Below are 22,085 nucleotides of genomic sequence, written 5' to 3' on the forward strand. Positions count from 1 at the left end.
AGGGAGCGCTGCACTGTCGGAGGGGCAGTAATGTGGGAGCGCTGCACTGTCGGTGGTGCCGTCTTTCAGATGGGATGTTAAACCGAGGTCCCGTCTGCTCTCTTGGATGCACGTAAAAGATTCCATGATTTGTCCTGATAATTTAACCCTTTTAGCCCCGGTATCGTTCTGGTGAATCTGGGCTGCCCCCCTCCAAGGCCAATATATCCTTCCTGAGGGGCGGGGCCCAGAACTGAACCCAGTGCTCAAAATGGGGTGTAACCGGAGCTTTAAACAACTGAAGCATCGCTTCCTGCCCTTTGTAATCCAGACCCCTCGAGATGAAGGCCAACATTCCATTAGCGTTTTTAATTATTTTTTGTATCTGTCCACTAGGTTTTAGTGATTTCTGTACATGGATCCCTAAATCTCTCTGCTCCTCTGCACTAATCTCTCGCCATTTAGAAAATACGCTGATTGGTCTTTAATCAGACTGAAGTGGATGACCTCACACTTCAACACATTGAACTCTATCTGCCACAGTTTTGCTCACTCACTCAGTCTATCAAAGTCCCTTTGCAACTTCCTGCTCCTGTCTATACTACTTCCTGTGCCAGCTAATTATTAAATGGTGTGGGGAGTGAGCAGGAGAGTGGGATTAGACTGGGTGGGATATTAAAGGGTGTGGGGAGTGAGGGGGAGAGTGGGATTAGACTGGGTGGGATATTAAAGGGTGTGGGGAGTGAGGGGGAGAGTGGGATTAGACTGGGTGGGATATTAAAGGGTGTGGGGAGTGAGGGGGAGAGTGGGATTAGACTGGGTGGGATATTAAAGGGTGTGGGGAGTGAGCAGGAGAGTGGGATTAGACTGGGTGAGATATTAAAGGGTGCGGGGAGTGAGGGGGAGAGTGGGATTAGACTGGGTGGGATATTAAAGGGTATGGGGAGTGAGGGGGAGAGTGGGATTATACTGGGTGGGATATTAAAGGGTATGGGGAGTGAGGGGGAGAGTGGGATTAGACTGGGTGGGATATTAAAGGGTACGGGGAGTGAGGGGGAGAGCGGGATTAGACTGGGTGGGATATTAAAGGGTACGGGGAATGAGCGGGAGAGTGGGATTAGACTGGGTGGGATATTAAAGGGTATGGGGAGTGAGGGGGAGAGTGGGATTAGACTGGGTGGGATATTAAAGGGTGTGCGGAGTGAGGGGGAGAGTGGGATTAGACTGGGTGGGATATTAAAGGGTACGGGGAGTGAGGGGGAGAGTGGGATTAGACTGGGTGGGATATTAAAGGGTACGGGGAATGAGCAGGAGAGTGGGATTAGACTGGGTGGGATATTAAAGGGTACGGGGAATGAGCAGGAGAGTGGGATTAGACTGGGTGGGATATTAAAGGGTGTGGGGAGTGAGGGGGAGAGTGGGATTAGACTGGGTGGGATATTAAAGGGTGTGGGGAGTGAGGGGGAGAGCGGGATTAGACTGGGTGGGATATTAAAGGGGAGGGGGAGAGTGGGATTAGACTGGGTGGGATATTAAAGGGTGCGGGGGGTGAGGGGAGAGTGGGATTAGACTGGGTGAGATATTAAAGGGTACGGGGAGTGAGGGGGAGAGTGGGATTAGACTGGGTGGGATATTAAAGGGTATGGGATTAACCCTCTCTGGCCAGAGACCCAGTCTCGTTGATGGGCCATCGTGCAGCCTCTTCCAGGGCCTCACACCGTGTCCTGTCTCCGTGCTGCCTCAGCATGCCTGACCAGTGCCACCCGTTTCACTTTGTCTTTTCCCCCCTCCCTCCCCCTCTCCTCGCAGGCAATCCACGACGGAATGAACTGCAAACAATACCAGGACGACTTGCGTAGCAGGGCCCTGAATGATTCCGCTGCGCGCCGCACTACAGAGATGCTGAAGGTACAGCAGAGACACCACCCCTTGGGCTTTAACCGGCTCGTGGACTCTAGGAGGATGGGAAGGCAGGCGGAAACATGGAGTTACACAGTTTTGGGATCCAGGGAAAGTAGGAGTTAGAGTAGGAGACTGCAGGCGATGAGTCTTGATTCCAACACAGCAAAGAGGAGGACCATGTGAAACGGCTACGTTTCTTTACTTCTACCCTGTGATGGAGTGTGAGGGAGGGGTGAGAAGAGCCTCCCCAGATATGGGAGCAGGATTCAAGCCTTGGAATGGTTTGGGCTTTGTAGAGAGTCCAAAGGAAAAGGAGGTCCGGAAATAGAAATGTTGGAGGAGATCAGGGAGTTTAACATTTTTTAAGACAAGGCAACGTTGGCGGAGACCGTTAACCCATTCGCTGCTTCCAGCCCTTCCACACCCCCCGCCTTTCCCGTTCCCATCATGGTCCCAAGTACAACAACAACAACAACTTGCATTTATAGAGTGCCTTTAATGTAGTAAAACATCCCAAGGTGCTTCACAGGAGCGATTATCAGACGTTGAGGCACATGTTAGGGCAGATGACCACAAGGTTGGTTGAAGAGGCAGGTTTTAAGGAGTGTCTTAAGGAGGGAGTGGTAGCGAGGCGGAGAGGTTTAGGGAGGGAATTCCAAAGCTTAGGACCTCGGCAGGTGAGGGCACGGCCACCAAGAGGCCAGAATTGGAGGAGTGCAGAGATCTCCGAGGGTTGTCGGGCTGAAGGAGATTACAGAGATGGGGCGGGGCGGAGCGAGGCCACGGTGGGATTTGAACGCCAAGGGTGAGAATTTTAAAATGGAGGCCGAGCCGGAGCCAGTGTAGGTCAGCGAGCACAGGGGGTGATGGGTGAACGGGACTGGGTGCGAGTTAGGACACGGGGCAGTGAGCACAGGGGGTGATGGGTGAACGGGACTGGGTGTGAGTTAGGACACAGGGCAGTGAGCACAGGGGGTGATGGGTGAACGGGACTGGGTGTGAGTTAGGACACGGGGCAGTGAGCACAGGGGGTGATGGGTGAACGGGACTGGGTGTGCGTTAGGATATGGGGCAGTGAGCACAGGGGGTGATGGGTGAACGGGACTGGGTGTGAGTTAGGACACGGGGCAGTGAGCACGGGGTGATGGGTGAGCGGGACTGGGTGTGAGTTAGGACACGGGGCAGTGAGCACAGTGGGTGATGGGTGAACGGGACTGGGTGTGAGTTAGGACACGGGGCAGTGAGTACAGGGGGTGATGGGTGAACGGGACTGGGTGTGAGTTAGGACACGGGGCAGTGAGCACAGTGGGTGATGGGTGAACGGGACTGGGTGTGAGTTAGGACACGGGGCAGTGAGCACGGGGTGATGGGTGAACGGGACTGGGTGCGAGTTAGGACACGGGGCAGTGAGCACAGGGGGTGATGGGTGAACGGGACTGGGTGTGAGTTAGGACACGGGGCAGTGAGCACAGGGGGTGATGGGTGAACGGGACTGGGTGTGAGTTAGGACACGGGGCAGTGAGCACAGGGGGTGATGGGTGAACAGGACTGGGAGTGAGTTAGGACACGGGGCAGTGAGCACAGGGGGTGATGGGTGAACGGGACTTGGTGCGAGTTAGGACACGGGGCAGTGAGCACGGGGTGATGGGTGAACGGGACTGGGTGCGAGTTAGGACACGGGGCAGTGAGCACAGGGGGTGATGGGTGAACGGGACTGGGTGTGAGTTAGGACACGGGGCAGTGAGCACAGGGGGTGATGGGTGAACGGGACTGGGTGTGAGTTAGGACACGGGGCAGTGAGCACAGGGGGTGATGGGTGAACAGGACTGGGAGTGAGTTAGGACACGGGGCAGTGAGCACAGGGGGTGATGGGTGAACGGGACTTGGTGCGAGTTAGGACACGGGGCAGTGAGCACGGGGTGATGGGTGAACGGGACTGGGTGCGAGTTAGGACACGGGGCAGTGAGCACAGGGGGTGATGGGTGAACGGGACTGGGTGTGAGTTAGGACACGGGGCAGTGAGCACAGGGGGTGATGGGTGAACGGGACTGGGTGCGAGTCAGGACACGGGGCAGTGAGCACAGGGGGTGATGGGTGAACGGGACTGGGTGCGAGTTAGGACACGGGGCAGTGAGCACAGGGGGTGATGGGTGAACGGGACTGGGTGCGAGTCAGGACACGGGGCAGTGAGCACAGGGGGTGATGGGTGAACGGGACTGGGTGCGAGTTAGGACACGGGGCAGTGAGCACAGGGGGTGATGGGTGATCGGGACTGGGTGTGAGTTAGGACACGGGGCAGTGAGCACAGCGGGTGATGGGTGAACGGGACTGGGTGTGAGTTAGGACACGGGCAGTGAGCACGGGGGGTGATGGGTGAATGGGACTGGGTGTGAGTTAGGACACGGGGCAGGGAGCACAGGGGTGATGGGTGAACGGGACTGGGTGTGAGTTAGGACACAGGGCAGTGAGCACAGGGGGTGATGGGTGAACGGGACTGGGTGTGAGTTAGGACACGGGGCAGTGAGCACAGCGGGTGATGGGTGAACGGGACTGGGTGTGAGTTAGGACACGGGCAGTGAGCACGGGGGGTGATGGGTGAATGGGACTGGGTGTGAGTTAGGACACGGGGCAGGGAGCACAGGGGTGATGGGTGAACGGGACTGGGTGTGAGTTAGGACACAGGGCAGTGAGCACAGGGGGTGATGGGTGAACGGGACTGGGTGTGAGTTAGGACACGGGGCAGTGAGCACAGCGGGTGATGGGTGAACGGGACTGGGTGTGAGTTAGGACACGGGGCAGTGAGCACAGGGGGTGATGGGTGAACGGGACTGGGTGTGAGTTAGGACACGGGGCAGTGAGCACAGCGGGTGATGGGTGAACGGGACTGGGTGTGAGTTAGGACACGGGGCAGTGAGTACAGGGGGTGATGGGTGAACGGGACTGGGTGCGAGTTAGGACACGGGGCAGTGAGCACAGGGGGTGATGGGTGAACGGGACTGGGTGTGAGTTAGGACACGGGGCAGTGAGCACAGGGGGTGATGGGTGAACGGGACTGGGTGTGAGTTAGGACACGGGGCAGTGAGTACAGGGGGTGATGGGTGAACGGGACTGGGTGCGAGTTAGGACACGGGGCAGTGAGCACAGTGGGTGATAGGTGAACAGGACTGGGTGTGAGTTAGGACACGGGGCAGCCGAGTTTTGGATGAGCTGAAGTTATGGAGGGTGGAAGATGAGAGGCCGGCCAGGTACAGTCAAGTCAGGAGGTAACAAAATCATGGATGAGGGTTTCAGCAGCAGATGAGCTGAGGGAGGGGTGGAGACGGGCGATGTTACGGAGGTGGAAGTACGATATCAGGCAACGTCTTGGAGAAGGGCAGGAGAGAAATTCTTTACAAATGTATCAACAGTACTAACAATGAACGTTTCCACCTTACAGACAATGGTTCAGACGGGAGAGGCAATGCATTGCCCGAAGTGTAAGATAATAGTCCAGAAGAAGGACGGGTGTGATTGGATAAGGTGCCCAGTCTGTCACACCGAGATCTGCTGGGTTACCAAGGGATACCGCTGGGGGCGTGGGGTAAGCTGTCTTAACAACAAGCCAATAGCAAAATACTGCGGATGCTGGAAATCTGAAATAACAACAGAAAATGCTGGAAATACTCAGCAGGCCAGGCAACATCCGTGGAGAGAGAAACAGAGTTAACGTTTCAGGTCTGGGACCCCCTGGTCCACTCCTCAATCACCCCTAACAGCCCGTCCTCTTCGCCCGGCACCTTCCCATGTAAGCACAGGAGATGCAACACCTGTCCTTTTACCTCCTCCCTTCCCACTGTCCAGGGCCCCAAACACCCCTTCCAGGTGAAACAGCGATTTACTTGTACTTCTTGCAATCTAGTGTACTGTATTCGCTACTCACGATGTGGTCTCCTCTGCATTGGGGAGACCAAACGCAGATTGGGTGACCGCTTTGCGGAACACCTCCGTTCATAGAGTCATAGAGTAATACAGCACGGATAGAGGCCCTTCGGCCCATCGTGTCCGCGCCGGCCATCAAGCCCTGCCTAATCTAATCCCATATTCCAGCATTTGGTCCATAGCCTTGTATGTTATGGCATTTCAAGTGCTCATCCAAATGCTTCTTAAATGTTGTGAGGGTTTCTGCCTCCACAACCCTTTCAGGCAGTGAGTTCCAGACTCCAACCACCCTCTGGGTGAAAAAGTTCTTTCTCAAATCCCCTCTAAACCTCCCGCCCTTTACCTTGAATCTATGCCCCCTAGTTATTGACCCCTCTACTAAGGGAAAAAGCTCCTCAGCATCCATCCTATCTGCCCCTCATAATTTTGTACACCTCAATCATGTCCCCCCTCAGCCTCCTCTGCTCCAAGGAAAACAAACCCAATCTGCCCAGTCTCTCTTCATAGCTGAAGCGCTCCAGCCCTGGTAACATCCTGGTGAACCTCCTCTGCACCCTCTCCAACGCGATCACATCCTTCCTGTAGTGTGGCGACCAGAACTGCACACAGTATTCCAGCTGTGGCCTAACCAGTGTTTTGTACAGCTCCATCATAACCTCCTTGCTCTTATATTCAATGCCTCGGCTAATGAAGGCAAGTATCCCATATGCCTTTTTTACCACCTTATCCACCTGTTCCGCCGCCTTCAGGGATCTGTGTACTTGCACACCCAGATCCCTCTGACCCTCCGTCTTGCCTAGGGTCTTTCCATTCATTGTGTATTCCCTTGCCTTGTTAGTCCCCCCAAAGTGCATCACCTCGCACTTTTCCGGGTTAAATTCCATTTGCCACTGTTCCGCCCATCTGACCAACCCATCTATATCGTCCTGCAGACTGAGGCTACCCTCCTCGCTATTTACCACCCTACCAATTTTTGTATCATCCGCGAACTTACTGATCATACCCTTTACATTCATATCCAAGTCATTAATGTAGACCACAAACAGCAAGGGACCCAGCACCGATCCCTGTGGTACCCCACTGGCCACAGGCTTCCAGTCACAAAAACAACCTTCGACCATCATCCTCTGCCTTCTGCCACTAAGCCAGTTTTGTATCCAATGTGCCAAGGCACCCTGGATTCCATGGGCTCTTACCTTCTTGACCAGCCTCCTGTGCGGGACTTTATCGAAGGCCTTCCTGAAATCCATGTATACCACATCCACTGCGTTACCCTCATCCACACACCTAGTCACCCCCTCAAAAAATTCAATCAAATTAGTCAGACATGATCTTCCCTTGACAAAGCCATGTTGACTATCCCTGATTAATCCTTGCCTCTCCAAGTGGAGACAAATTTTGTCCCTCAGGACTTTTTCCAATAATTTTCCTACCACTGATGTTAGGCTCACTGGCCTGTAGTTCCCCGGTTTTTCCCTACTACCCTTCTTGAATAATGGTACTACATTAGCGGTTCTCCAGTCCTCTGGCACATCCCCTGTGGCCAGAGAGGTCCTGAATATATGTGTTAGAGCCCCCGCAATCTCCTCCTTTGCCTCACACAGCAGCCTGGGATACATTTCATCCGGGCCTGGGGATTTATCCATTTTTAGGCCAGCTAAAACCGCCAATACCTCCTCCCTCTCGATGTTAATATGTTCGAGCATATCACAGTCCCCCCGCCCTATTTCTATGTCTACATCGTCCTTCTCCATAGTGAAAACAGAAGCAAAAAATTCATTTAGAACCCCTCCTACATCTTCCGGCTCCACACACAGATTGCCACTTTTGTCCCTTATGGGCCCTATTTTTTCCCTAGCTATCCTCTTACCCTTAATATACTTATAAAACATCTTCGGATTTTCCTTTATTTTGCTCGCCAGTGTTATTTCATGGCCCCTCCTTGATCTCCTAATTTCTTTTTTAAGTATCCCCCTGCACTTTTTGTACTCCTCTAGGGCTTCCTCCGTCTTTAGCCTTTTGTATCTACCAAAAGCCCTCCTTTTTTTCCTAATCCATTCTCGTATATCCCCTGACATCCACGGTTCCCTGTGGTTTTTGGAACCACTCTTGACCTTTACGGGAACATGTTGCCATTGTATGATCTCAATCTCCCTTCTGAAAGCCTCCCATTGCTCCGATGCGGATTTTCCTACAAGTAGCTGATCCCAGTCCATTTTGGCCAGATCCTGCCTTATCCTATTAAAATCGGCCTTCCCCCAATTTAGAACCTTTATTTCCGGCCCATCCCTGTCCTTTTCCATGACCACCTTAAATCTTACCATATTATGGTCACTATCACCAAAGTGCTCACCTACTAGCACTTTTTCCACTTGGCCGGCCACATTCCCTAGAATTAGGTCCAGTACCGCCCCCTCTCTTGTAGGACTTTCTACATGCTGGCTCAAAAAGCTCTCCTGGATGCACTTTAAGAATTCTACACCCTCTGAGCCTTTCACACTCTGACTATCCCAGTTAATATTGGGGAAGTTGAAATCCCCCATTATTATTACCCTATTATTTGCACATTTCTCTGAGATTTGCCTACATATCTGTTCCTCTATCTCCCCCTGACTGTTTGGAGGCCTATAGTACACTCCCAGCAAAGTGCTTGCCCCCTTTTTGTTTTTAAGCTCCACCCATATGGCCTCATTAGAGGACCCTGCTAATATATCATCCCTCCTTACTGCAGTAATTGACTCCTTAATTAATATTGCGACACCCCCTCCTCTTATACCTCCCCCTCTGTCTCGCCTGAAGATTCTGTACCCCGGAATATTGAGCTGCCAGTCTTGCCCCTCCCTCAACCATGTCTCCGTGATAGCAACAATATCATACTCCCATGTGTTTATCAACACCTTCAGTTCATCCACCTTATTTGCAAGACTCCTTGCATTAAAATAGATGCCATCCAGCCTTGCCCTTATATATTTGCCCTGTCTACCAAGCTGACTTGTTTTTTTCTCTATAATTGGCAGCACATCCCCCCCCTATTTCAGCTCCCCTCTGTATCCCATCCCCCTGCCAAGTTAGTTTAAACCCCCCCCCCCAACAGTGCTAGCAAACCTCCCCGCAAGGATATTTGTCCCGCTCTGGTTCAGGTGCAACCCGTCCGACTTGTACAAGTCCCACCTTTCCCAGAAGCAGGCCCAGTGATCCAGGAAAGTAAAACCCTCCCCCCTACACCAACTCTTTAGCCACGCATTCATCTGCTCTATCCTCCCATTCCTATACTTACTAGCACGTGGCACTGGGAGTAATCCAGAGATTACAACCTTTGAGGTCCTGCTCTTTAATCTGTTACCTAGCTCCCTAAATTCTTGATGCAGGACCTCATCCCTCTTTTTACCTATGTCGTTGGTACCAATGTGGACCACGACCACTGGCTGTTCACCCTCCCCCTCCAGAATGCCCTGCAGCCGCTCAGTGACATCCTTGACCCTGGCACCAGGGAGGCAACAAACCATCCTGGATTCACGTCTACGGCCACAGAAACGCCTATCTGTTCCCCTTACTATAGAATCCCCTACCACTATTGCTCTCCCACTCTTTTTCCCCCCTTCCTGGGCAGCAGGAGCACCCCCAGTGCCAGGAAGTTGGCTGCTGCTGCCTTCCCCTGGTGAGTCATCCCCCTCAACAGTATCCAAAGCGGTATACTTGTTTGAAAGGGGGATGTCCGCAGGGGTTCCCTGCACTACCTGCCTGCCTTTGTTGCTCCGCCTGATGGTCACCCCCTGTGCTGCCCTACCCTGAGGCGTGAACAACTCGCTAAACGTGCTATCCACGAGCCTCTCAGCATCGCGCATGCTCCAAAATTCATCCACCCGCAGCTCGAGCGCCGCAATGCGGTCTACAAGTAGCTGCAGCTGGATGCATTTCCCGCACACATGGTCGTCAGGGACACTGGCAGCGTCCCTGATTTCCCACATGGAGCAAGAGGAGCAGAACACGGGTCTGAACTCTCCTGCCATGACTTACTCCTTTAATTAATTAAAAAATTTATTCAATACCCCAGTTACAGGTATACTCTAGGGCGCTTTATTTACCAACTGTCCCCACTACACCAGAGACCCTAGAAATTTAACACCACAGAAGTCAAGCTTGTATTGAAAAGAGAGAAATACTCACCAACCAATCACTTACCTGCTCCCTGGTGACGTCACACTCTGATTACTTTTTACCTCTCTCCTCTGCTGTTGATTTGGTCGGGCCTCGGTCTTCGCGCCGGTTTTTAAGCCGGGCTCCGCCTCACCTCGCCTCGCTGCTCCCTGGTCCGAACTGGTCGGGCCTCGTTGGTGGAGCCGGTTTTTAAGCCGGGCTCCGCCTCACTGCTCCCTGGTCCGAACTGGTCGGGCCTCGTTGGTGGAGCCGGTTTTTAAGCCGGGCTCCGCCTCCCCTCGCCTCGCTGCTCCCTGGTCCGAACTGGTCAGGCCTCGTTGGTGGAGCCGGTTTTTAAGCCGGGCTCCGCCTCACCTCGCCTCACTGCTCCCTGGTCCGAACTGGTCGGGCCTCGTTGGTGGAGCCGGTTTTTAAGCCGGGCTCCGCCTCACCTCGCCTCGCTGCTCCCTGGTCCGAACTGGTCGGGCCTCGTTGGTGGAGCCGGTTTTTAAGCCGGGCTCTGCCTCGCCTCACCTCGCCTCGCTGCTCCCTGGTCCGAACTGGTCGGGCCTCGTTGGTGGAACCGGTTTTTAAGCCGGGCTCCGCCTCACCTCGCCTCGCTGCTCCCTGGTCCGAACTGGTCGGGCCTCGTTGGTGGAGCCGGTTTTTAAGCCGGGCTCCGCCTCACCTCGCCTCGCTGCTCCCTGGTCCGAACTGGTCGGGCCTCGTTGGTGGAGCCGGTTTTTAAGCCGGGCTCCGCCTCACCTCGCTGCTCCCTGGTTCGAACTGGTCGGGCCTCGTTGGTGGAGCCGGTTTTTAAGCCGGGCTCTGCCTCGCCTTACCTCGCCTCGCTGCTCCCTGGTCCGAACTGGTCGGGCCTCGTTGGTGGAGCCGGTTTTTAAGCCGGGCTCCGCCTCACCTCGCCTCGCTGCTCCCTGGTCCGTAAAGGTGATCCCGAGCTTCCGGTCGCCTGTCACTTTAATTCTCCGCTTCACTCCCACTCTGATCTCTCTGTCCTCGGCCTATTACATTGTTCCAATGAAGCTCAACGTAAGCTCGAGGAACAGCACCTCATCTTTCGATTGGGCACTTTACAGCCTGCCGGACTCAACATTGAGTTCAACAGTTTCAGATAATAATCCCTGCCCTCATTTTTCATGCAGTATGATTTTGCCATTCCCATTTGCAACATTTTCACAGGATGTTCTTTCAATTCCTTCCTCCCCTCCTAAACCGCCCCCCCCCACCCCCCCCGCCCCCGTCTCTGTACCTGCTTAATATCCGTTCCATCTCCAGCTTTTTCCAGTTCTGATGAAGGGTCCCAGACCTGAAACGTTAACTCTGTTTCTCTCTCCACGGATGCTGCCTGGCCTGCTGAGTATTTCCAGCGTTTTCTGTTGTTTTTAACAACAAGCCCGTTGTTTGCTTTTTTGCTTTTATTTTGTGCGGGACAGCCTCAAAAAACTAGAAAGGAGTGAAAGAGAGGAGCAAGATCAGAGATGCTAAGCTCAGGGGGAGGGGGGTTTAATAGCCTCACAGATCGTGGGAAGAATCCTGAGGGAGTTGAGGAGTTCCGCAGTTTTGAGGGAGAGAATGAGTGGGAGACGATGAGGCCAGTCTTGAAAACCGAGCAACCCAGATCCCGACACTGTCTCAGGGCGCACGGTGACAGAAACAGACTCGAAATGGGGGGGGAGGGGGGGGCTGGTGATTTCAGCCCTTGAACCTGCTTTTCGGGGTTCAAGGGAAGAATGAGGGTGTGGTGTCATGAGCCTGGAAGCTGTTAGCAGCCACCTTGCTGATTAGGGTCCGCAACCAAGATCTGGAGGGGCGATGAGGAGAAATCTTTTCACTCGGAGACTTGCTGGGATCTGGAACGCTCGACCTGAAAAGGTGGTGGAAGCTGATTCCAGCAATAATTTTAAAAGGGAGTTGGACGGGTCCTTGAGGATGAGGAGCTCACAGGGGTTACGGACAAACAGCGGGGGGTGTGGGACTGAGCGCGACGGCTCTTTCAAAGAGCCAGCACAGGCACGATGGGCCGAATGGCCTCCTTCTGTGCTGTATCATTCTATGATTCTATGAACCCTCCTGGATTGTCCTGGAGTCTCGCAGACATGCCTGTGAGCAAACCCAGGAGATAGATCCTCGGGGGAATTACCCCATTTTGCCTCGGCCAAAGTCGCAAACAGCTGGGCCGCACCGGCCCCAGGATGCAGTGCGGCCAAGCTCCGGCCAGTGCCCGTGGGTCATCTCCGGCCAGTGCCCGTGGGTCATCTCCGGCCACTGCCCGTGGGTCATCTCCGGCCAGTGCCCGTGGGTCATCTCCGGCCAGTGCCCATGGGTCACCTCCGGCCAGTGCCCGCGGGTCACCTCCGGCCAGTGCCCGCGGATCATCTCCGGCCAGTGCCCGTGGTTCATCTCCGGCCACTGCCCGCGGTTCATCTCCGGCCACTGCCCGCGGTCCATCTCCGGCCAGTGCCCGCGGGTCATCTCCGGCCAGTGCCCGCGGATCATCTCCGGCCAGTGCCCGCGGTTCATCTCCGGCCAGTGCCCGCGGGTCATCTCCGGCCACTGCCCGCGGGTCATCTCCGGCCACTGCCCGCGGGTCATCTCCGGCCACTGCCCGCGGTTCATCTCCGGCCAGTGCCCGCGGGTCATCTCCGGCCAGTGCCCGTGGGTCGTCTCCGGCCACTGCCCTTGGGTCGTCTCCGGCCACTGCCCGTGGGTCGTCTCCGGCCACCGCCCGTGGGTCGTCTCCGGCCACCGCCCGTGGGCCGTCTCCGGCCACCGTCCGTGGGTCGTCCCCGGCCACCGCCCGTGGGTCGTCCCCGGCCACCGCCCGTGGGTCGTCTCCGGCCACCGCCCGTGGGTCGTCTCCGGCCAGTGCCCGTGGGTCATCTCTGGCTACTGCCCATGGACCAGCTCCGGCCACTGCCCGTAGACCATTCTCCAGCCAACGGGAATCTCACTGACCGTTTCCCCCCTGGTGATATCTGACGGCCTGTTCTTTCCCCTTCCCCAGGGTCCCGGAGATACTAGTGGAGGATGCCGTTGTCTTGTTAATGGGCAGCGGTGCCACCCGTTGTGCCAGAATTGTCACTGACGCTCCCCCCACCCTAATCCGATGGTGGGGGGGAGGGGGAGAGAATGCTCTGACGCAGCCCGGACACAATTAACCGACGGGACGATGTAACTCGGCAAACCGAGAACGGATTCGCGGACAGTACGGCTTCACGTGATCCTCGCCACCAGACAGGAGACTCCCAGCTCGACCTCTGCCGACCGTTTCACGAGCAGCTTCCGGTGACGCCAGGACAGACAGAGCTCGTTGGGTGTCGGCCTCTTGAAATCACTACCGCTGCGTAAAGGGGAAACCCGAATCTAACGTTACCACGGCCTCTGGCATTAGTTGTAAACAGGGCAGTCATGGGCGATGTCAGCTGACCACCTCAGTGTTGTCTGGTAACGTTAAACACCAGCCACATCTGGCTAATTGGGAATCCAGATGTGGCTGATTAAGTATTAAACACTGTCGTTAGTCATGTAATCTCAATACTCATTCGGACCGCGTGTGAACTTTAACCTTTCTGTGCGTTTGGTAAAATGAGACAGTGTGTGACAGTTTTTTTATCGTTGTGGCTGCTTTACTCCCTTGGTCCCTGAATGATGGGAGATGTTTGTTGAGTAAATATCCGCGGGTGGAGTACATTTACCCGGATTGTGTGTACGGTATTTTGGCTAAAACGGTGTCAGTCAGCAATTTCTATTGGACAACACTGGGTTAAATAACTGGCTCTGTTATCTTTTCTTTATTCATTCGCGGGATGTGGGGCGTCTCTGGCAAGGCCGGCATTTATTGCCCATCCCTAATTGCCCTTAACTGAGTGGCTTGCTCGGCCATTTCAGAGGGCAGTTAAAAGTCAGCCACATTGCTGTGGGTCTGGAGTCACATATAGGCCAGACCGGTTAAAGGCAGCAGATTTCCTTCCCTAAAGGGCATTAGTGAACCGAATGGATTTTTACGATTATCCAGTAGTTTCATGATTACCATTACCGATACTGGCTTCTTATTCCAGATTTATTTAATGAACTGAATTTAAATTCCCCAGCTGTCATGGTGCGATTTGAATTCACGTCTCCAGATTACTAGTACCTGTACCAGTAACATAGCCACTATGCTATTGTTCCCATCTCTATTATTTTTTATTATAAAACTCACCAGATTGTTGAGTTACAATTTCTGGGGCAAGAAAAGGTGGAAGAAGATGTTCCTTCTCCAGACCATGTACTGTATGTTCCTCTCTATCAAAGACTCCACCCGATGCACTCCATCCCCTTAAACTGCACGCTTTATCTCTGACCTTCTCACTGATAAATCGCACGGGCTCACAATCTCTCCCTAACCTTCCATCCTACATTATTCATCCCAGAACGGTTGCTTACTTTAATGTGACATTCTGAGCCCCAGCAGCTCTGGGACTATCCTGTTCCAGTGTTCGATCTCAAGTTTATAAACCGTCGCTCTTGTTGCTAACCGAATATCTATCCCCAGGCCATTTATTCGGCAACCTCGAACTGGTGTAATTTATTCAGGGCTGGGGTTGAGTTTCTCAGTGGCACAGTTTATATTTTACTAACTTGTTACTGTTGTAAATTTCTATCGCGACTGTAAATACAAATATATTTTACTACTGATACTTCTCGAGGAAGTGAAGTGAGGGAACATGCTCCTTCAACAGAGAGAGCTGTTGGTAGCACTCTCATCAGAAGGTTGCAGGTTCGAGTCCCACTCCAGCGACTTGAGCACAAAAATCCAGGCTGACACTCCCAGTGCAGCGCTGAGGGAGAGCTGCACTGTTGGAGGTGCCGTCTTTCAAATGAGACTTGATACCAAAGGTCATCGACCTAAAACGTTAACGCTGTTTCTCTCTCCACAGATGCTGCCTGACATGTTGAGTATTTCCAGCATTTTCTGTTTTTATTTCAGATTTCCAGCACACATACACATGCTCACACACTCAATCACACACACACGCTCACTCACACACACACACACACACACACACACACGCTCACACACACGCGCTCACGCACGCGCTCACGCGCTCACGCACGCGCTCACGCACGCGCTCACACACGCGCTCACACACACGCGCGCTCACACACACACACGTGCTCACACACACACGCTCACACATCTTTAGGTAAACCATGAACCGTCGAGTCAGCACTGTTAGTGTTTTTTTTGATGTGTGTGACTCCCAAAGCCATCCCCTGACCCCATCCCAGCCAGAGAGGGAATGACCATAAACAGTTTAATACAAGAGAGAAGTCAACGCACAACGGGGAAACCATTTCCACTGTAAGTCGAAGGCATAAATCAAAGACCCTCACCAAAAGAACAAAGGGGGAGGTTAGGAGAATTATTTTATATAAGCAGAGGGTTATTGGGACATGGAAGCTGTGCCAGAGACGGTAGCAGAGGCAGAATCCACAACAGCTTTTAAAAGTGGATAAATATTTCAATAAGAAAATCTTGACGGGTAAAATGAGAGGGCGTGGCACTGAGGGGAGAGTTATTTCAGAGAGAGGGCTCGGGGCGATGGGGTTGAAGGGTGAGCTCTTTCAGTGAGAGGGCACGGGGCGATGGGGTTGAAGGGTGAGCTCTTTCAGTGAGAGGGCTCGGGGCGATGGGGTTGAAGGGTGAGCTCTTTCAGTGAGAGGGCTCGGGGCGATGGGTTGAAGGGTGAGCTCTTTCAGTGAGGGCACGGGGCAATGGGGTTGAAGGGTGAGCTCTTTCAGTGAGAGGGCTCGGGGCGATGGGGTTGAAGGGTGAGCTCTTTCAGTGAGAGGGCTCGGGGCGATGGGTTGAAGGGTGAGCTCTTTCGTGAGAGGGCTCGGGGCGATGGGTTGAAGGGTGAGCTCTTTCAGTGAGAGGGCACGGGGCGATGGGGTTGAAGGGTGAGCTCTTTCAGTGAGAGGGCTCGGGGCGATGGGGTTGACGGGTGAGTTCTTTCAGTGAGGGGGCTCGGGGCGATGGGTTGAAGGGTGAGCTGTTTCAGTGAGAGGGCTCGGGGCGATGGGTTGAAGGGTGAGCTCTTTCAGTGAGAGGGCACGGGGCGATGGGGTGAAGGGTGAGCTCTTTCAGTGAGAGGGCTCGGGGCGATGGGGTTGAAGGGTGAGCTCTTTCAGTGAGGGCTCGGGGCGATGGGGTTGAAGGGTGAGCTCTTTCAGTGAGGGCTCGGGGCGATGGGTTGAAGGGTGAGCTCTTTCAGTGAGAGGGCTCGGGGCGATGGGGTGAAGGGTGAGCTCTTTCAGTGAGAGGGCACGGGGCGATGGGTTGAAGGGTGAGCTCTTTCAGTGAGGGCTCGGGGCGATGGGGTTGAAGGGTGAGCTCTTTCAGTGAGAGGGCTCGGGGCGATGGGTTGAAGGGTGAGCTCTTTCAGTGAGAGGGCTCGGGGCGATGGGGTGAAGGGTGAGCTCTTTCAGTGAGAGGGCTCGGGGCGATGGGGTTGAAGGGTGAGCTCTTTCAGTGAGAGGGCTCAGGGTGATGGGTTGAAGGGTGAGCTCTCAGTGAGAGGGCACGGGGCAATGGGGTTGAAGGGTGAGCTCTTTCAGTGAGAGGGCACGGGGCGATGGGGTTGAAGAGTGAGCTCTTTCAGTGAGGGCTCGGGGCGATGGGTGAGCTCGTTCAGTGAGGGCTCGGTGCAATGGGGTTGAAGGGTGAGCTCTTTCAGTGAGAGGGCACGGGGCGATGGGTTGAAGGGTGAGCTCTCAGTGAGGGCTCGGTGCAATGGGGTTGAAGGGTGAGCTCTTTCAGTGAGAGGGCACGGGGCGATGGGGTTGAAGGGTGAGCTCTTTCAGTGAGAGGGCTCGGGGCGATGGGTTGAAGGGTGAGCTCTTTCAGTGAGAGGGCTCGGGGTGATGGGTGAGCTCTTTCAGTGAGAGGGCACGGGGCGATGGGGTTGATGGGTGAGCTCTTTCAGTGAGGGCTCGGGGCGATGAGTGAGCTCGTTCAGTGAGGGCTCGGTGCAATGGGGTTGAAGGGTGAGCTCTTTCAGTGCGAGGGCTCGGGGCGATGGGGTTGAAGGGTGAGCTCTTTCAGTGAGAGGGCTCGGGGCGATGGGGTTGAAGGGTGAGCTCTTTCAGTGAGAGGGCTCGGGGCGATGGGGTTGACGGGTGAGTTCTTTCAGTGAGAGGGCACGGGGCGATGGGGTTGAAGGGTGAGCTCTTTCAGTGAGAGGGCACGGGGCGATGGGGTTGAAGGGTGAGCTCTTTCAGTGAGGGCTCGGGGCGATGGGTGAGCTCGTTCAGTGAGGGCTCGGTGCAATGGGGTTGAAGGGTGAGCTCTTTCAGTGCGAGGGCTCGGGGCGATGGGGTTGAAGGGTGAGCTCTTTCAGTGAGAGGGCTCGGGGCGATGGGGTTGAAGGGTGAGCTCTTTCAGTGAGAGGGCTCGGGGCGATGGGTTGAAGGGTGAGCTCTTTCAGTGAGAGGGCTCGGGGCGATGGGGTTGAAGGGTGAGCTCTTTCAGTGAGAGGGCTCGGGGCGATGGGGTTGAAGGGTGAGCTCTTTCAGTGAGAGGGCTCGGGGCGATGGGTTGAAGGGTGAGCTCTTTCAGTGAGAGGGCTCGGGGCGATGGGGTTGAAGGGTGAGCTCTTTCAGTGAGAGGGCTCGGGGCGATGGGTTGAAGGGTGAGCTCTTTCAGTGAGAGGGCTCGGGGCGATGGGGTTGAAGGGTGAGCTCTTTCAGTGAGAGGGCTCGGGGCGATGGGTTGAAGGGTGAGCTCTTTCAGTGAGAGGGCTCGGGGCGATGGGGTGAAGGGTGAGCTCTTTCAGTGAGAGGGCACGGGGCGATGGGTTGAAGGGTGAGCTCTTTCGTGAGAGGGCTCGGGGCGATGGGTTGAAGGGTGAGCTCTTTCAGTGAGAGGGCACGGGGCGATGGGGTTGAAGGGTGAGCTCTTTCAGTGAGAGGGCTCGGGGCGATGGGGTTGACGGGTGAGTTCTTTCAGTGAGAGGGCACGGGGCGATGGGGTTGAAGGGTGAGCTCTTTCAGTGAGAGGGCACGGGGCGATGGGGTTGAAGGGTGAGCTCTTTCAGTGAGGGCTCGGGGCGATGGGTGAGCTCGTTCAGTGAGGGCTCGGTGCAATGGGGTTGAAGGGTGAGCTCTTTCAGTGCGAGGGCTCGGGGCGATGGGGTTGAAGGGTGAGCTCTTTCAGTGAGAGGGCTCGGGGCGATGGGGTTGAAGGGTGAGCTCTTTCAGTGAGAGGGCTCGGGGCGATGGGTTGAAGGGTGAGCTCTTTCAGTGAGAGGGCTCGGGGCGATGGGGTTGAAGGGTGAGCTCTTTCAGTGAGAGGGCTCGGGGCGATGGGGTTGAAGGGTGAGCTCTTTCAGTGAGAGGGCTCGGGGCGATGGGTTGAAGGGTGAGCTCTTTCAGTGAGAGGGCTCGGGGCGATGGGGTTGAAGGGTGAGCTCTTTCAGTGAGAGGGCTCGGGGCGATGGGGTTGAAGGGTGAGCTCTTTCAGTGAGAGGGCTCGGGGCGATGGGTTGAAGGGTGAGCTCTTTCAGTGAGAGGGCTCGGGGCGATGGGGTGAAGGGTGAGCTCTTTCAGTGAGAGGGCTTGGGGCGATGGGGTTGAAGGGTGAGCTCTTTCAGTGAGAGGGCACGGGGCGATGGGTTGAAGGGTGAGCTCTTTCAGTGAGAGGGCTCGGGGCGATGGGGTGAAGGGTGAGCTCTTTCAGTGAGAGGGCTCGGGGCGATGGGGTTGAAGGGTGAGCTCTTTCAGTGAGAGGGCTCGGGGCGATGGGGTGAAGGGTGAGCTCTTTTAGTGAGAGGGCACGGGGCGATGGGTTGAAGGGTGAGCTCTTTCGTGAGAGGGCTCGGGGCGATGGGTTGAAGGGTGAGCTCTTTCAGTGAGAGGGCACGGGGCGATGGGGTTGAAGGGTGAGCTCTTTCAGTGAGAGGGCTCGGGGCGATGGGGTTGACGGGTGAGTTCTTTCAGTGAGAGGGCACGGGGCGATGGGGTTGAAGGGTGAGCTCTTTCAGTGAGAGGGCACGGGGCGATGGGGTTGAAGGGTGAGCTCTTTCAGTGAGGGCTCGGGGCGATGGGTGAGCTCGTTCAGTGAGGGCTCGGTGCAATGGGGTTGAAGGGTGAGCTCTTTCAGTGCGAGGGCTCGGGGCGATGGGGTTGAAGGGTGAGCTCTTTCAGTGAGAGGGCTCGGGGCGATGGGGTTGAAGGGTGAGCTCTTTCAGTGAGAGGGCTCGGGGCGATGGGTTGAAGGGTGAGCTCTTTCAGTGAGAGGGCTCGGGGCGATGGGGTTGAAGGGTGAGCTCTTTCAGTGAGAGGGCTCGGGGCGATGGGGTTGAAGGGTGAGCTCTTTCAGTGAGAGGGCACGGGGCGATGGGTTGAAGGGTGAGCTCTTTCAGTGAGAGGGCTCGGGGCGATGGGTTGAAGGGTGAGCTCTTTCAGTGAGAGGGCTCGGGGCGATGGGTTGAAGGGTGAGCTCTTTCAGTGAGAGGGCACGGGGCGCTGGGGTTGAAGGGTGAGCTCTTTCAGTGAGAGGGCTCGGGGCGATGGGTTGAAGGGTGAGCTCTTTCAGTGAGAGGGCACGGGGCGATGGGGTTGAAGGGTGAGCTCTTTCAGTGAGGGCTCGGGGCGATGGGTGAGCTCGTTCAGTGAGGGCTCGGTGCAATGGGGTTGAAGGGTGAGCTCTTTCAGTGAGAGGGCACGGGGCGATGGGTTGAAGGGTGAGCTCTCAGTGAGGGCTCGGGGCGATGGGGTTGAAGGGTGAGCTCTTTCAGTGCGAGGGCTCGGGGCGATGGGCCGGAGGAGGAGAGAGGCGCTATGTAAAGGTAAGTTGTTTCTTTGTGCATGAACCAATCCCACAGCAGGTGAGGTATTTACACAGTAAACTATGTCCGCACCGCCCGGCCCTGCGTTTTATTTCGAGCTGAAACTCTGCCCTGGTGATGCACGAGATTACAGGCGGTTGCGAGTAACAAGCACCCGAGGTACTTTAAATGACAAGAATTGAATGCAGAGAATGATTTCCCAGGCACTTCGAACAGCAGCTATTCCTCGTCACACGGACTCTCCGAAATTAACCCCCCTATGCATCATATTGAAACAGAGTGGTGTGCGTATTTATAACCAACTATTATATTTAGGAGCGGGCAATTTGGATATACCTTTTGCCCCAGAGTTCCCCAACCTGAGGACCCCTAGGTGTAACGGAGGGAGGGGCGGGGGCAGTGGGGCAATACTGTGTCTCACCCGGTGACCAGATGTGTGTGTGTGTTGACAGAGTCACTGATCAGACTGTCTCTCTCTCTCTCTGTGATACTCTGTATTGAATGCTGGTTTATCGAGGCTTCATTTAACAATGTGAAAAACGGAAATAAAAAGATCTATTTTATGTTTACCAGGTTATTCTGGACAGTGACGTGTTAATCTTTCATTGTATTCTGGGTGGGGATTGGGGCATGGGATGATTGCCCCTTCCGTCCCCCTTGGTGGGGAACTAACCGAGTCCCACAGTCCCCAACAGCAGGAAATGCTCTCTCTCAGGCAGTCCCTCGGAACCGAGGATGACTTGCTTCCACATTAAAAATAAGTTCTCAGGTGGCTGATGAGTCCAATGCGGGACCTACAGTCTCTGTCACAGGTGGGGCAGACGGTGGTTGAAGGGGCGGGTGGGTGGGGTGCTTGGGTTGACGTGCGCTCCTTGTGCTGCCTGCGCTTGGCTTCTGCTTGTTCCTGGCGAAGAGACTCGAGGTGTTCGGCGCCTTCCCTGATGCTTCTCCTCCACTTTGTGCCGTCTTGGGCCAGGGATTCCCAGGTGTCGGTGGGGATGTTACACTTTTTCAAGGAGGCTTTGAGGGTGTCCTTGAAGCATTTCCTCTGCCCACCTGGGTCTCTTGCCATGCCGGAGCTCCGAGTAGAGGGCTTGTTTTGGGAGTCTCGTATTGGACATGCGGACGAAGTGACCTGTCCATCGGAGCTGATTGAGCGTGGTCAAAGCTTCGATGCTGGGGAAGTTGGTGCGCCTATCCTGCCAATGCATTTGCAGGATCTTGCAGAGGCAGCGTTGGTGGTACCTCTCCATTGCTTTGCGGTGCCTGCTGTGCATGGTCCATGTCTCTGAGGCATACAGCAGGGCGGGTATCGCTGCTGCTCTGTAGCCCATGAGCTTAGTGCAGGGTTTGAGGTCCTGGTCTTCAAACACACTCTTCCTCAGGTGACCGAAGGCTGCACTGGCACACTGAAGGCGGTGTTGGACTTCGTCATCGACGTCTGCCCTTGTTGACAGTAGGCTCCCGAGGTATGGAAAGTGGTCCACGTTGTCCAAGGCCGTGTCGTGGATTTTGATAATGGGGGGCAGTACTGTGTGGCAGGGGCAGGTTGGTAGAAGACCTGTCTTACGGATGGTTAGTGTAAGGCGCATGCTCTCGTACGCTTCGGTGAAGGTGTTAACGATGGTTTGGAGTTTGATCTCCGAGTGTGCGCAGACGCAAGCGTCGTCTGCATACTGTAATTCCACAACGGGACGACCTTGGACCTGGACTGGAGGGGACGGAGGTTGAACAGTTTCCTGTTTGTTCTGTAAATTAGCTCCATTCCAGCGGGGAGCTTACTGAGGGTGAGATGGAGCATTGCTGCAAGGAAGATCGAGAAGAGCGTTGGTGCGATGACACAGCCTTGCTTGACCCCGGTCCAACAACATTCGGCTATCGTGTTGAAGACTTGTGCTCCAAAACTAGCCACTCCTCTAGCCAAGCTGTTCCAGTACAGCTGCAACAGTGGCATCGATCAGACAATGCGGAAAACTGCCCAGTTATGTCCTGTCCACAAAAAGCAGGACAAATCCAACCCGGCCAATTACCGCCCCATCAGTCTACTCTCAATCATCAGCAAAGTGATGGAAGGTGTCATCGACAGTGCCATCAAGCAGCACTTACTCACCAATAACCTGCTCACTGATGCTCAGTTAGGGTTCGCCAGGACCACTCGGCCCCAGACCTCATTACAGCCTTGGCCCAAACATGGACAAAAGAGATGAATTCCAGAGGTGAGGTGAGAGTGACTGCCCTTGACATCAAGGCAGCATTTGACCAAGTGTGGCATCAAGGAGCCCTAGTAAAACGGAAGTC

General features: G+C 55.1%; 1 protein-coding gene across 2 annotated transcripts in view; it reads left to right on the forward strand.

The window, feature by feature from the left end:
- LOC147116860 (ranBP-type and C3HC4-type zinc finger-containing protein 1-like) overlaps positions 1-15,562 on the forward strand; it is a 76,678-nt gene extending 61,116 nt beyond the window's left edge. Inside the window, exons 12-14 of one of the 2 annotated variants that reach the window (XM_085987277.1) lie at positions 1,789-1,887; positions 5,318-5,461; positions 12,962-15,562. In XM_085987277.1, coding sequence (XP_085843403.1) covers positions 1,789-1,887; positions 5,318-5,461; positions 12,962-13,042 — 324 coding nt within the window. In that variant the 3' untranslated portion in view covers positions 13,043-15,562. The remainder of the gene's footprint in view (positions 1-1,788; positions 1,888-5,317; positions 5,462-12,961) is intronic. The other variant, XM_085987278.1, reaches the window with a different exon arrangement.
- Positions 15,563-22,085: the final 6,523 nt, after the last annotated feature.

This window comes from Somniosus microcephalus, chromosome 5 (genome assembly GCF_052327205.1).
Source record: "Somniosus microcephalus isolate GS21.2 chromosome 5, FLI_Smic_1.0, whole genome shotgun sequence".
Lineage (NCBI taxonomy): Eukaryota > Metazoa > Chordata > Chondrichthyes > Squaliformes > Somniosidae > Somniosus > Somniosus microcephalus.